Genomic DNA, 15142 nt, shown 5'->3' on the forward strand with positions numbered 1-15142 from the left:
TCAGTGTATTGGTTTCTGGGTTCTTTAGAATAGCTACATAGAAGGTTTTCTAAAAAGCCAAACAATAAAAAGTTATTTGTGGAATTTCAAAAAGTAAAACCAACATTGGCATCAGATTGTACCACCAGTTGGCACCAAGAGTAGTACAGTGGTGAGTGACAACTCAAAAGAATCAATGAATCGTTTAAAAAACTGATTCATAGAAACGTACCGTCCGAATGAATCGATTCGCTAAAATGACTCGGACATCCCAATGCTAGTTAAAGGGATAGTTCACCCAAAAATGAAAATTCTCTCATCATTTACTCACCCTCATGCCATCCCAGATGTGTTTGAATTTCCCTTTAAAAGTGGATTTAATAAAAGAGCTCAAAGGGGGTTCAGCGCTACCATAGGCCAGAGGTTGGAGACACGAAGAACCTGTTATTACCCAGACAATACCATTTTGTATAGCATTATGAGTAGCTAGAATAGAATAGAATAGAATAGAATAGATCATCTACAGGATATACAGTCATGTACAACCATGTATTCTATATTGAAATATGGGGCCGGATTTAAAAAAATAAAATAAATAAAAACAAATTCATTGGAAGTTTATAAACTGATACATACAAAAATATCATAATTTTAAAGGTGACCATAAGGGGCTTTAAAATGAAATTCATCAGAGTCATTTCAGTCTCATAAAAAATAAGAAGGTTTAATTTGCAAGCAAACAAATAAATACAACATGCAGGTTAACAGCTATTGCCGCTCTTAAAGAACCTTTTAAAAAGAGCAATTTCATCTTTCTGAAATCTCTAATGTAAAAATTAAATCCCCAATTGGAATTTTTTTTACAAGATTGAGTTCAATACATATTTTACAGGCTACACGTAGCCTTTCAGTATTGATTTTCATTACCTGAAAACCATCATATTAACCTTTTCAACTCTGGTGCATTTTTTTGGCTGCCGCCTGCAATTTTTCACTCCAAAATTTAGAAGCTCCCCATACACACAGTGGACTAATTGCATAAAATTGGTCTCATTTTAAAGAAAACCCACCAAATTTTAAGAAAAGCTTCATAGGCAAGTAATTCTGGTTCTGTTTGCTCTATCATCCTGCAAAAAGTCTTATTTCATTCCACTAGATGGTAGCAAGTACTAGGAGAAAAAAAAAAAACATTTTCATTTATCACTTTCCATCACAATATACAGATCCGAAAAGTAGGTGGTGCTCTAACGCAGCTGAGCTCTCACACCAGCCAGTAATTTTGAATCACATGCATGTTTCCCACTGTTTTGTCATATATTTCGGCCTCTGAATGGACTAGAAGCTCAATCTAGGGGTCAGCTATGCAATGATATATAACATTTCATAAGCAATAGTTAATAACATACTTTGCCAATGATTTATCATGCATTTACTGCTGGACAGCAATTTTTTTTCAGGACATCTGAGATATAACACTAGGTTATTGTACCAAGCAAGCTCACAGACAAGTAAAAAATGGATAATTTTGACAACCTAAGGTAAAAGCTGATATAGAGTTTGTGGTTATTTGGGGCTTAAACCCAAAGTATGTTTCGGTCAGATGCGAAATCTGAGCGTTTGTCCCAACACCTATCAGAACACCATTGTGGTTATACTTATAATGACGACTACTAGGTTGGGAGTTTTTGTCAGAAATGTAATAACACTAGTACAGTAATGTGATGTGTTTAAAATAAAAACACTATGTAACAAATAGGCTAACCGTTAAATAACATTCTTAATGCAGCATACCCTAAATATCTTTGATATTAAAATATACTGTGAGGCTATTTAATCATTTATTGGTCTTGTGGCATGATTGATCGCATGCAGTCCCCAAAGTTCAAATGAACCTACACAACTGACTGGATCTGTAAGATGATTTTTTTTTTCTTTGAATGATGGACTTAAAAAAATAGAATAAACTGCAAATTTATCAGAACCAGTTTACTGAGTTTTACTGCTACACACTATTGTACAGCACTGCAGAAAAACTGTGAAAATGTTTGATGTGCTTGAGTTGTAAACTTGAGGACTGAGATAATCTAAGGCTGTTGGTAGCACTTTAAATTAATGTTCCATTTGTTAAGGGTTTATAAAGTGTTCATTAATAAATAATAAGCAATTTACATATGTATTATAAATAATTGATATGCGGTTAAAGCAACATGAATAAAAAGGGTGACTTTCATGCTAAACTTGCCTAATAGTGAGCATTTTAACTTACATGTTATAAATGCTTAATAAATACACTAATTCATACTTGTATTAAAAGTGCACTCAGTAACTTTTTGTTTGTAGTATAGTTTTCAGTTTTGGATGCGGTTTAAGTTTGTAATGTTGGCAACTCCTTAATTCAAATGTGTCCATTTTACAAGGTCCATTTTCGGTGCCTGGGTAGCTCAGCGAGAATTGACGCTGACTACCACCCCTAGAGTCGCGAGTTCGGATCCAGGGTGTGCTGAGTGACTCCAGCCAGGTCTCCTAAGCAACCAAATTGGCCTGGTTGCTAGGGTGGGTAGAGTCACATGGGATAACCTCCTCGTGGTCACTATAATGTGGTTCTCGCTCTCGGTGGGGTGCGTAGTGAGTTGTGCTTGGATGCCGTGGAGAATAGCGTGGGCCTCCACACGCGCTACGTCTCCACGGTTACGCGATCAACATGCCACGTGATAAGATGTGCGGATTTACTCAACTGAGATCCATCCTCCGCCACCCGGATTGAGGATATTGGGAATTGGGCATTTCAAATTGGGGAGAAAAGGGGAAAAAATTTTTTTTGTAAAATAATGTATATTTTCATAGGTTATTAATGTTGAATAATCGTTATTAAGCATTTATAACATGGGAGGTAAAACGGCTTAATTACTATTTGGCAAGTATTGCATGAAAGTCTACATTTTTATTCATGTTGTTATAACTGCATATCAATGATTTATAATGCATTTGGAAATGGCAAATAATATATTAATTAACCCCTGTATAAACCCTTAATAAAAGGAATATAATGTAAAGTGTTTCCAGGCTGTTATTTAAAAAAAGAGTTTAATGAGTGGTACCGTCAAATAAATAATTTGAAGAAAATATGCTCTATTCACTTTTTTATTAACAAGCAATTGCAATGTTCCAAGCACACAGACCCTTCCTAAATAATCCTTGTAGTAATAATGTCATTTTTTATGACGTGTCATATGTAATTGTGAGTGATAGTCCTGCAGTCTTCATTTAGGTCTTGTTGATCTGAATAATGCTGATAACGATGATTCAGGCATACCTGAGAAAGACAGAGAGAGATCACATTGCTTTAGCAGTTTTTGGGCTAACAGCTCTGAAAACATTTACAGCTTCATCTTAAATATATAAGTGATGTGAGTAATTTATGTTAAAATATTTCCTCCTACCCAAGGTTAATTGACAACTCTAAGTTGTAGAGACAACAATATGTAAGCTATTCATAGGCTGATTTTATCGAAAAGTGTAAACACTGTGTCACTTTCAGAATTACTCTATTTGAGCATCCTGACCAGCCAACATAGCAAAAAATATTTTTTACCCAAGTAATTATTTGATTCCTCAAGTTTCAGAGCTGCCTTGCTGTACTGTCTAAATAAGCAGCTGCCTTCTTCTTAGGCACCATCCTAACTGAAATGGAACCTCATAAGCGACCGATTTTGAGCGCTCTCTACATAGGGAGCAACTCTCCACGTCATACAAACAGCACTCCTCACCACAAAATGCACCAGGGACTTGACTTTCAATTGATTTCAATTATGCTTGGTGTCTGCAGATTGCTGTCAAGGATACATGCAATACTGCCTTAAGGCCGATTTATACTTCTGCGACGAACCTACACCGTGCATACAGTGCATCCGGAAAGTATTCACAGCGCTTCACTTTTTCCACATTTTATGTTACAGCCTTATTTCAAAATGGATTAAATTCATTATTTTCCTCAAAATTCTACAAACAATACCCCATAATGACAACGTGAAAGAAGTTTGTTTGAAATCTTTGCAAATTTATTAAATGTAAAAAACTGAAAAAAAAATCACATGTACATAAGTATTCACAGCCTTTGCTCAATACTTTGTTGAAGCACCTTTGGCACCAATTACAGCCTCAAGTCTTTTTGAGTATGATGCTACAAGCTTGGCACACCTATTTTTGGGCAGTTTCTCCCATTCTTCTTTGCAGGACCTCTCAAGCTCCATTGGGTTGGATGGGGAGCATCGGTGCGCAGCCATTTTCAGATCTCTCCAGAGATGGTCAATCGGGTTCAAGTCTGGGCTCTGGCTGGGCCACTCAAGGACATTCATAGAGTTGTCCCGTAGCCACACATTTGTTATCTTGGCTGTGTGCTTAGGGTCGTTGTCCTGTTGGAAGATGAACCTTCACCCCAGTCTGAGGTCCAGAGCGCTCTGGAGCAGGTTTTCATCAAGGATGTCTCTGTACATTGCTGCATTCATCTTTCCCTTGATGCTGACTAGTCTCCCAGTTCCTGCCCCTGAAAAACATCCCCACAGCATGATGCTGCCACCACCATGCTTCACTGTAGGGATGGTATTGGCCAGGTGATGAGCGGTGCCTGGTTTCCTCCAGGCATGACGCTTGCCATTCAGGCCAAAGAGTTCAATCTTTGTTTCTCATGCTCTGAGAGTCCTTCAGGTGCCTTTTGGCAAACTCCAGGCAGGCTGTCATGTGCCTTTTACTGAGGAGTGGCTTCCGTTTGGCCACTCTACCATACAGGCCTGATTGGTGGTGTGCTGCAGAGATGGTTGTTCTTCTGGAAGGTTCTCCTCTCTCCACAGAGAAACGCTGGAGCTCTGTCAGAGTGACCATCGGGTTCTTGGTCACCTCCCTGACTAAGGCCCTTCTCCCCCGATCGCTCAGTTTGGCCGGGTGGCCAGCTCTAGGAAGAGTCCTGGTGGTTCCAAACTTCTTCCATTTATGGATGATGGAGGCCATTGTGCTCATTGGGACCTTCAGTGCTGCAGAAATTTTTCTGTACCCTCCCCCAGATCTGTGCCTCGATACAATCCTGTCTCGGTGCTCTACAGACAATTCCTTGGACTTCATGGCTTGGTTTGTGCTCTGACATGCACTGTTAACTGTGGGACCTTATATAGACAGGTGTGTGCCTTTCCAAATCATGTCCAATCAACTGAAATTACCACAGGTGGACTCCAATCAAGTTGTAGAAACATCTCAAGGATGATCAGTGGAAACAGGATGCACCTGAGCTCAATTTTGAGTGTCATGGCAAAGGCTGTGAATACTTATGTACATGTGATTTTTTTCGTTTTTTATTTTTAATAAATTTGCAAAGATTTCAAACAAACTTCTTTCACGTTGTCATTATGGGGTATTTTTTGTAGAATTTTGAGGAAAATAATGAATTTAATCCATTTTGGAATAAGGCTGTAACATAACAAAATGTGGAAAAAGTGAAGCGCTGTGAATACTTTCCGGATGCACTGTATCTACAGTTACTATAGTTACAGCATAGCCTACGCCGTAGCCTAACGTGCACCTCTCCAAAAATGTAACGATGCGTAGCGTCGACGCAGGCCACAACTGCTATGATTGGTCTGCTTTGTAACCAGAGCTATCTGAGGTAGAATCAAATTTTCTCTAAGATCATTTTAAGACCTATACATCATATCACATTGTATTTGGACTTGGAATCATTGTTTTAATCGGGAGCATGTTTTTATATTCTGTTTGTCTCATGAAGTTACAAGCAAAAACACGAAAAAAAAAGCACATCTGTTTACAACTTGTAAACAGGGTTTGAGTTGAGGGGGGATGCGAGGGGATGCCATCCCCCTTGTTGCAAGAAATACCAAAAAGCATCACCCATGTAAAACCACCATTCCCCCTTACCATCCCCTTTAGATCAATTTTGTCATGTATTACTTAGTACTAATCTTGCAAGTAAAATATTAATTATTTAATTTTAATACGTTTGATAAATAATAGACTTTAAATAAGGGCGATTAGCCGGTCAGAATTAGATTTCGACATGTGTGAGTTTATCAGATTTCTATAGGTGAAATCCCCCAATCAGATCTGGACATTTGTACAATTTGGATATATGCTGGCAGGATGACGCTTTAGTCACGCAATCTGGCAACCTTGAATGCGCGAGCTCTCTCTCCACTGCGAAAAGACGCAGGTTATCTGAAAACACTGTAAAACATGTCGGAGTTGATTGGTCCTTCCTAGTGTTCACATGAAGCTCATTTCTGTCCAGATCTATTAAATAATAATAATAAAAAAAAAATGCAACTCACGCAATCCATTTACTTGAATACACCTCTTCTATGATGAACATTTTTCAATTGCTGAGTTTAAAGTCATATTAATATTTTTTCTGGGGCTTAAGTAAAAAATTTGATGTGGTGTCCAAAATCAAAGTCTCAAGCTGAAATTCCTGAAAAAATAAATGTTGGCATGACTGGTGCAGAATAATCTTTTATTGTTATTTCTTTAAAAAATAAGCAGTGAAACAATTGTGTTTTAAAATATGATTAAAAACGCTTTTGTCCACCAAATCAAAGTTATTGGGTGTAACCAACATGTAGGTTATTATTTTGTTGTTTATGTTGACCATAAAAACCATAAAACAAAGCGGACAACTTTAGACCCTCAAGACTGAGCGTGAAGTTTTAAAAACATCTGATAATTATTTTGACATCTTTATGAAAAGGCACATTTTGTTCAAGTCATGTGGTGTAACCCTGAGAAAACTTCTTGATATTTTTGACTTAAAAATTCATAATATTTATATAAAATATATTTGACCTTGAAAAATGTGTTTAAAAACTTTTTGGAAATTAAAGATTAAGTTGTTTATACTCTCATGTGTTCAAGGTGCAAATAAAGTATCATAATACATTTACTTAATGGTTACACTACATGACAATTTTAAATGTAGATTTGTTTTTATTTTATTTATTTTTTTGTAGAAAATGCTATAAAGGTTTTTCAAAAATGTATGAAACCAAATTGGACACAAAGATTACATTTCTGAGAACATGACAAGTGTTTTAAACTAGATTTTTTTAAAGAATTCTCATTATAACACCTTGTACAGCGTTATTTGTCAGTGACCCATAAGACCCAAAAACACTTTGACTACACCATCCCCCTTGAATTTGTTTTTACAAATTGACCACTGCTTGTAAGCTCTGTGCTTTTTTCTCAGGGCTTCTTCTTTATATATATTTGTTAAGTGAGTGACACAATAGGCATATTTGTTATATTCTACTTGAGAACTTTCCGATCTACATGATGTTTTAACCATATTTTTGACAGTATGGTGTACAGTAAAAAATAATAATATTTTATAAGTAATGAAATTGGAACAATTCTAATTTCTCAGCTAATTAAAACGCACTTGTTCAGAGTTGGTTATTTTACCTATATGCATTTTAAAATCCAGCTTTTATGCTTTAAAACAACACACATTTTATGTTGGTCAAGTGAGTTATTACTTAATTTGATGAATGAAGCTGGATGACATTTGTTTTCAGCATGGAGCCTCAAAAGTAGGCCAAAATATTTATTTATAATTTTTTTAAGTGACCCAAAAGCAAACATACAGTATATTGTCTGATTTATTTTCGCTCTGCATAGCGGACAACATATAACGGATAGTAAATAATATATATGTAAATCTGAACATATACATTGCTTTTGTTTATTTATGAAATGCATAATTATTTCAGAAATGAAGGCATTTTCTCTCAATACATTTTGGCTGTGTACTCGCAAAACAACGCAGACACACCAACGCAGAACTATAAACGCAAACCACCGTGTAGGTCACAATGCCATAGGTTCAACACAGAAGTACACAGATGAGCCAAAACATTATGACCACCTGCCTAATATGCTGTTTGTCCTCATGTCGCCAAAACAATGCCGACCCGCCAAGGCATGGACTCTACAAGACCCCTGAAGGTGTCCTGTGATATCTGGGACTAAGACATTAGCAGCAGATCCTTCAAGTCTTGTAAGTTGTGAGGTGGAGCATCTGTGGTATCATCCCACAGATGCTCAAATGGATTGAGATCTGGGGAATTTTGAGGCCAGGGCAACACCATGAACTCTTCATCATGTTCCTCAGACCATTCCAGAACAATGTGTGCAGTGTGGTAGTGTGCATTATCCTGCTGAAAGAGGCCACTGCCATCAGGGAATACCATTGCCATGAAGGGGTGTACCTGGTCTCCAATGATGTTTAGGTTGATGGCACATTGACATCCACATGAATAGCCAGGGTTATACAGCAGAACATTGCCCAGAGCATCACACTCCCTCCGCCGGCTTGTTATCTACCCAAAGTGCATCCAGGTGCCATCACTTCCCCAGGTAAACGGTGTGGTGGTGGCGTAGTGGGCTAAAGCATATAACTGGTAATCAGAAGGTTGCTAGTTCAATCCCCACAACCACCACCATTGTGTCCTTGAGCAAGGCACTTAACTCCAGGTTGCTCCAGGGGGATTGTCCCTGTAATAAGTGCACTGTAAGTCGGTTTGGATAAAAGCGTCTGCCAAATGCATAAATGTAAACGGTGCACACATACATGGCTGTCTACATGATGTAAAAAAAAAAAAAAAAACAGAACTCATCGGACCAGGCAACCTTCTTCCACTGCTCCAAGGTCCAGTTCTGATGCTTGCATGCCCATTGTAGGCCTTTTGACAATGGAGAGGGGTCCTCATGGTCACTCAGACCGGTCTGAGGTTGCGATGCACTGTGTTATGTGACAAATTTCTCCCGTAACCATCATTAAAATTTTCTGTGACTTGTGCCACAGTAGACCTTTCTTTGATTCATACCAGATGGATCGCCTTTGTTGCCCTTGCGCATCAATGAGCCTTGGGCGGCCAACACTCTGTCGTACCAGAGTTTGTGGTTTGTTCCTCCTCAGACCACTGTCGGTAGGTACTCACCACTGCTGACTGGGAGCACCCCACAAGCCTTGCCATTTCAGAGATGCTCTGACCCAGTCGTCTGGCCATAACAATTTGTCCCTTGTCAAAGTCACTCAGGTCTTTACTCCTGGCCACTTCTCCTGCATTCAACATGTTGACTACAAGAACTGATTGTTTGCTTACCATCTGATCTACCCCGACCTTGACATTTGGCCTTGTCAGGTGATGATCAACGTTATTCGCTTCACCTGTGAATGGTCATAATGTTTTGTCTCATCAGTGTATAAACCGACATTTAGAAGACAGCATTATTATGCTGCCTACCATGTGCAACAGCCTTTGCATCAGGAGTGCGCTTATGATGCCTTAAAATATGCCTTCTTTTAAGCTAAAAACTGCTGCGACATATGGCAGGTGTACTTTACCAAGCCTATAGTCCAAGGATGTCTTGTTTCCAGTGTTTGTGGCTCTGACTACACTTTACTTCCTTTTCCTGTTACATCTGCAGCCAAGCAGGCACCCTAAATAAGCACACACAAAAGACCAGAGGCCAGGAACACTCGCTTAGACAAGCAACAGCAGACTCTCTTTCTTACTTTCTCTGGATGCACCGACGATCTACATTAAAATGTGTTTTCAGGGTCTTCAAATAAACTTAAATGCACTGAAAGATATATATATATATATATATATATATATATATATATATATATATATATATATATATATATATATATACACACACACACACACACACACACACACACACACACACACCGATCAGCCACAACATTAAAACCACCAGCCTAATATTGTATAGGTCCCCCTGGTGCTTGCCAAAACAGCACCAACCTGCATCTCAGAATAGCATTCTGAGAAGCTATTCTTCTCAACACAATTGTACAGAGTGGTTATCTGAGTTACCGTAGACTCTGTCAGCTCGAACCAGTCTTCCATCCACAGAACTGGATGTTTTTTGTGTTTGTCACCATTCTGAGTAAATTCTAGAAACTGTTGTGCGTGAAAATCCCAGGAGCTTCAAACCAGCCCATCTGGCACCAACAATCATGCCACGGTTCAAATCACTGAGATCAAATTTTTTCCCCATTCTGATGGTTGATGTGAACATTAACTGAAGACCTGTATCTGCATGATTTTATGCACTGCTGCCACACGATAGGTTGATTAGATAAAAGCATGGATGATTGTTGGTGCCAGATGGGCTGGTTTGAGTATTTCTGTAACTGCTGATCTCCTGGGATTTTCTCACACAACAGTCTCTACAATTTACTCAGAATGGTGCCAAAAACATCCAGTGACAACAGTTCTGTGGACGGAAATGCCTGGTTGATGCGAGAGTTCAACATAGAATGACCAGAATGGTTTGAACTGACAAAGTCTACGGTAACTCAGATAACTGCTCTGTACAATTGTGGTAAGAAGAATGCTATTCTGAGATGCGGGTTGGTGCTGTTTTGGTGGCACGAGGGGGACCTACACAATATTAGGCAGGTGGTTTTAATGTTGTGGCTGATCAGTATGCATATATTAACTGAGTTGACACATGTTCTTAACACTCATAACTAACAATTTACATTACATCAATGTAAGACTGAATATTCTTGTTTTATCAGTCTTTGACAGCTACAGATGACTTTTTATGTTTTTGCAGATTTCTGTGGTGCTTACCGGAAAAAAAGATTTTTCAAATCCAGTGTGTTCCCAGATTTAAATCCAGACTGATCAACCACAGCGCTTATGTGAATGTCATAGCTCTGTCTGTGATGCAATACATAACAGATCTTAGGAACAAAATATTTTTACAATAAAGATTTGCTTTCAAAGGTTAAAAATGTGTCATAAACAATACTTTGTAAGTCATACCTCTTGTTGGCTATCAGTTGGACATGTCCAGATAATGTCTGTCCTTTTTTGGCAAACAGGGGCGTTTGCAGAAGACAGCGCACCTGATACCAATGAGTCAGAGGTTCATTAGGTGCAGTGGACAGCCATACTGTCATTCTGTACAAAAGGAGAACATGAGTTGAATAAAACAACAGAAAAACTAGCTTTGCATTTCATAAAGAAAAAAAGTGCTTGGGATAAAAGAATAGTGTTTAAGTTAAGTTTAGAGTTTGACTGAGGTGTAAATAAAATGCCGCTTCAGAGCTGCTTTGCAGTTGTGCATGAAAATTAATATATAAACATGACTTGTGTGACTTCTTTACATGGTTAAATTGATGCAAGAAAAAACAGACTAATAACAGTTCAGTATGCAAATAAATGCAAGAAGAAAGACCAATAGCAATTGAACACAACAGTCTGATTCCAGAAGTAAAAGTACCATTCATTTATTTCAATAGGGGAATTGATTTTAAACAACAACTTATAAACAGACCGACTGTGAGCTCCAAAATTGTTAATTAATGGTATATGCTTCTGTTGAAGCCATCAGTCTGCATTATTTCCATGTCTTTTAAAAAAATCTTGGTTACTTGTGGAATATCTGGTAAGAAACTACACTTCCCATGATTCTGAAGAGAAAGATCCACCAGTCAGGAAACTGCAACCAACAAAGCACTCCAAACAAGCTCAGAAGTGACCACAGCGACCATAAATGATGCAATCAAGTCTGTCTCCTTACACTACTTACAAATATCGAGATTTAATGGCAAATTTGTTCTTCTGGAACCAAACTTGCTGTAAATTCGCCACTGAATATTTTCACATACAAATGACACTTGCAGCAAACTGTCCATTGTTGCCAAAGGTTTGCTGCAGGTTCACCACTACAGGTGAAGAGCTGCAAACTTCTGGTGATCATTTGTGGTAAATCATAAGCTCATTTGCAGGTTAAAATAATGAGTGGCAAATTTGCGGCAAATTTTTTCGCAAGTTTGCAACTAGTTTGCCAGAACTCAGTCCACTTATATATTTGTTTATACAACAGTTAGTTCTGGTCTTCGAATCTCGAATCTTAACGGGAGGCGTTCCAAGAGTGCTGATGGCTCACACCATCAGCACTGGGACAATTTACTGTTTGTATCACTCCGCTTGTGTTCATGGCGTTCCAAACTAACGTGTAAGAGCAATGCAGATGTGTAAGAGCAGTTAGATGTTTACATTTTCATTCATCACAGTGGCGTTAAAGATTTGACAAAAGACTGTCTTGTGTGTGTTATGAGTGAGTTGAGCTGACGTTGACAAACTGTGTTGTCAGTCAGTGCGGAATCATCCGGAATTGTCTTTTAATCCATGATCCCTCTGATTTCTACTACACTATACAGTAACTGAAAAATAAGTTTCAGTTTAGTTAAAATCAGCAGTACTGCCAGTCACAACTGAGAGTTGCAACAGAATGACTAATCAAACACACTCAGGGCGCCTATCTGATACAAGTTTCTGAGGTGGGAGAAGATGTAAAATTTCAACATGGCAGAGGAGAAAACACTTTTTGTACCAGTGCCAAAATAAGAGTTCCCCAAGAAATATTCAAGAATGAAGCTGCCGTCTTGATGTTTTCTCTCCGACAACAAAACACTTGAACGTACTTAATAATACGTACTTAAGAAATACTTATAGGATAATTCCATTAGCACATATGGCAGTATCACTCCACGATCGAAGCGGATTACTATTACACTACAGCTGAGGAATAGAGTTAAACTAAAAGATGCAGGTAATCACACGCTCAGTCTCTCTCCCTCTGTCTCATACATACACACACGTCCTTGTTTCTCCAATAACTTGTTAGTAACAGCCCAAGCTGTCATTACTAGTTCTAAAGTGTGGTTATTTTAATTAGTAACGGAGGCTTGGTTGCATCTTTCGAACTAGCAGAGCAGTTCCACAAACAAGAGCTTTTTTTTGTGACAGTCCTACTTATTTATTTACTTGTTTGTAGAACTATTATATAAAAGCAATATCACACTCCAAATTGTGCTATATTGTCCATCTATCAGCACGGCTGTGATTACCTAAGGCACTCAGCCCACAGCCGTGTTGATAGCTGGACATACAGCACTCTTGCTCCTGCAATATTGCTTTAATAAATCTGAATAATTTGCTTTAAATTTAAAGTATATTGTTTCTATACTTTAATCAACAACTTAAAATCAATAGTTGTTTATTTCTTCTATAATTTTTTATTCGCTTACATCATTTGCAATGCTTCATGGGATTGTAGTTCATTCCCTTATTAAAGACGTTAAGTATTCAGTCTTGTACCTTCGTCTTTTGATTTTCAAATATTTTTTTGCTTCAAATCTAAGCTTGTAATCCTATGATTCACCTTAGAACTGATTGGTTTGGTTCATTGATTTTATGAAATCCCTATGGGAAAAAAATGAACGGGAAAAACATTTCTGGAACAAGGACGGCTGAAAAAGTGGCAGTGTTGCACTCTATTCAGCATGCATATACAGTATAATCATGTCATCGCTGTCGGTTAGATTTTGAATGGCGAAAATTCTAGCAGTGTTATAGACACCCTGTCTAAAAGCATCATTAATTATAATGGGAGCGATTTGCTTTTGTCGCGTAACATCTGTAGACAGGGTGTAAGTCAAGTGGAGATTTTAAAACTTTAAAGTTTACAATAAAAAACAATAGTGTTGACTTGCAAGCACTGTAGTTAAATGTGCTGTAAGTGATTTAAGACACACAGACACACAGAAGTGACACTTCTGCCATTTTGCTAACATCAGCCCACACGCCCTCTCTCCAAACCCTGCCCCTCAAAGACATTTCAAACAATCAACCTGATGTGAGAAAACTCAACGCATAAAATGAGCCACAAACAGGGAGCATTTCTGATTGGCTGGTTTCCTTGTAGCAGGCCACAATCAGAAGTGTTGTCACAGAGACAAGTGGGATTTCTCAAGACACATATTTTAGTGATATCTGTCAGGTAACTGGGATATTTTTATGTGTGGTATTTAAAAACAATCGCCTTTAATACATATTGCACTTTCTATCAGCATGTTGGAACAATTATTTATTTATTTATTTATTTATTTATTATTATTATATTTTTTTTATTTTTATTTTTTAAGTATTTTAGATTCTCACCTTGAGCCAACAAATGCCACATCAAACCAGAATACAAGTCCATGAATCAGTCCGGACTGCCGCATTTTGAACACAAAGGGAATTTCTATCCTGGAAATGTAAATAATATAAACTATAAATATCAATTCTATAACTGACTATTCTATTGTGAAAATCTGTTGTGTACTATATTTCTTCTAAAATCATGTGATAGCTTTGTGTGACAAACAGACCAAAATCTTTGTTATTATTATACAGTTGATGTTGAGTTATTATTATACAGAAAATCATCATACCTCTTTGGAATAACCACTTTTTTTGTCTTACAGCCTGAAATCAAAACCCACTACATTTTTTTTTTTTTCTTCCAAAAATGTATAAAAGATGAAAAACTAGGGTAACAGGGTTTGAAAAATGTTCATACCCCTGAATTTAATACTTCGTAGAGCTACCTTTTGCTTTAATGACAGCCATCAGTCTGTTTGGATATGTCTCTATTAGCTTTGCGCACCTAGATTGGGGAGTATTTGCCCATTCTTCCTTGCAGAATTGTTCGAGTTTAGTCAAATTGTGGGGTGAGCTGCGATTGACTTCTCCCTTCAAGTCCATCTACCAGTTTTCTATTGGATGCAGGTCAAGGCTCCGACTTGGCCACTCAAGGACTTTGGCCATCCTATCCTTAAGCCACTACACTGTTTTTCTGGCAGTATGTTAAGAGTCACTGTTGTGCTGAAAGTTGAACCCATCTTCAGTTGTCGAGCAGAGGGCCACAGATTTTCCTCAATAATTTGGGTGTACATGGCAGCATCCATTTTTTTGCCCAGTCCCTGCTGAAGAGAAACACCCCCACAACATAATGTTGCCACCACCATGCTTCATAGTAGGTATGGTATGTTCTGGGTGGTGTGATGTGTTTGGTTTTCTCCAAATATAGCACTTGAAGTTCTGTCCAAAACATTAAATTTTTGTCTCATCAGACCATAAAACCGTTTTCCACATGGCATCAGAATCCAGAAACTAAAAAGTGTTTTTATAGCAAAGTGGAAACGAGACTTAGTGTGCCACTTTTTCAGAAGAGGCTTCTTTCTTACCACCCTGCCACACAGGCCAGCTTTGTGTAAAGATTGGGAAAT

At 38.0% G+C, this 15142-nt stretch overlaps 1 protein-coding gene across 4 annotated transcripts in view; it reads right to left on the reverse strand.

Moving 5' to 3' along the window:
* Window positions 1-3015: 3015 nt before the first annotated feature.
* Window positions 3016-15142, reverse strand: part of carm1l (coactivator-associated arginine methyltransferase 1, like) — a 46290-nt gene continuing 34163 nt past the window's right edge. For 2 of the 4 annotated variants that reach the window (XR_007895971.1, XR_007895970.1), the window contains 5 exons: window positions 14031-14120; window positions 10845-10982; window positions 10650-10739; window positions 9386-9481; window positions 3016-3292 (listed from right to left, as the gene is read on the reverse strand). Coding sequence is in view for 2 of the 4 variants with exons in the window: in XM_051686492.1 (XP_051542452.1) it covers window positions 3283-3292; window positions 10650-10739; window positions 10845-10982; window positions 14031-14120 (328 nt within the window). In the remaining 2 variants the exon portion in view is untranslated. Of the gene's footprint in view, window positions 3293-9385; window positions 9482-10645; window positions 10740-10844; window positions 10983-14030; window positions 14121-15142 lie in introns of those variants that run through there. The other 2 variants (XM_051686492.1, XM_051686493.1) reach the window with 2 other exon arrangements.

This window comes from Myxocyprinus asiaticus, chromosome 43 (assembly GCF_019703515.2).
Source record: "Myxocyprinus asiaticus isolate MX2 ecotype Aquarium Trade chromosome 43, UBuf_Myxa_2, whole genome shotgun sequence".
Classification (NCBI taxonomy): domain Eukaryota; kingdom Metazoa; phylum Chordata; class Actinopteri; order Cypriniformes; family Catostomidae; genus Myxocyprinus; species Myxocyprinus asiaticus.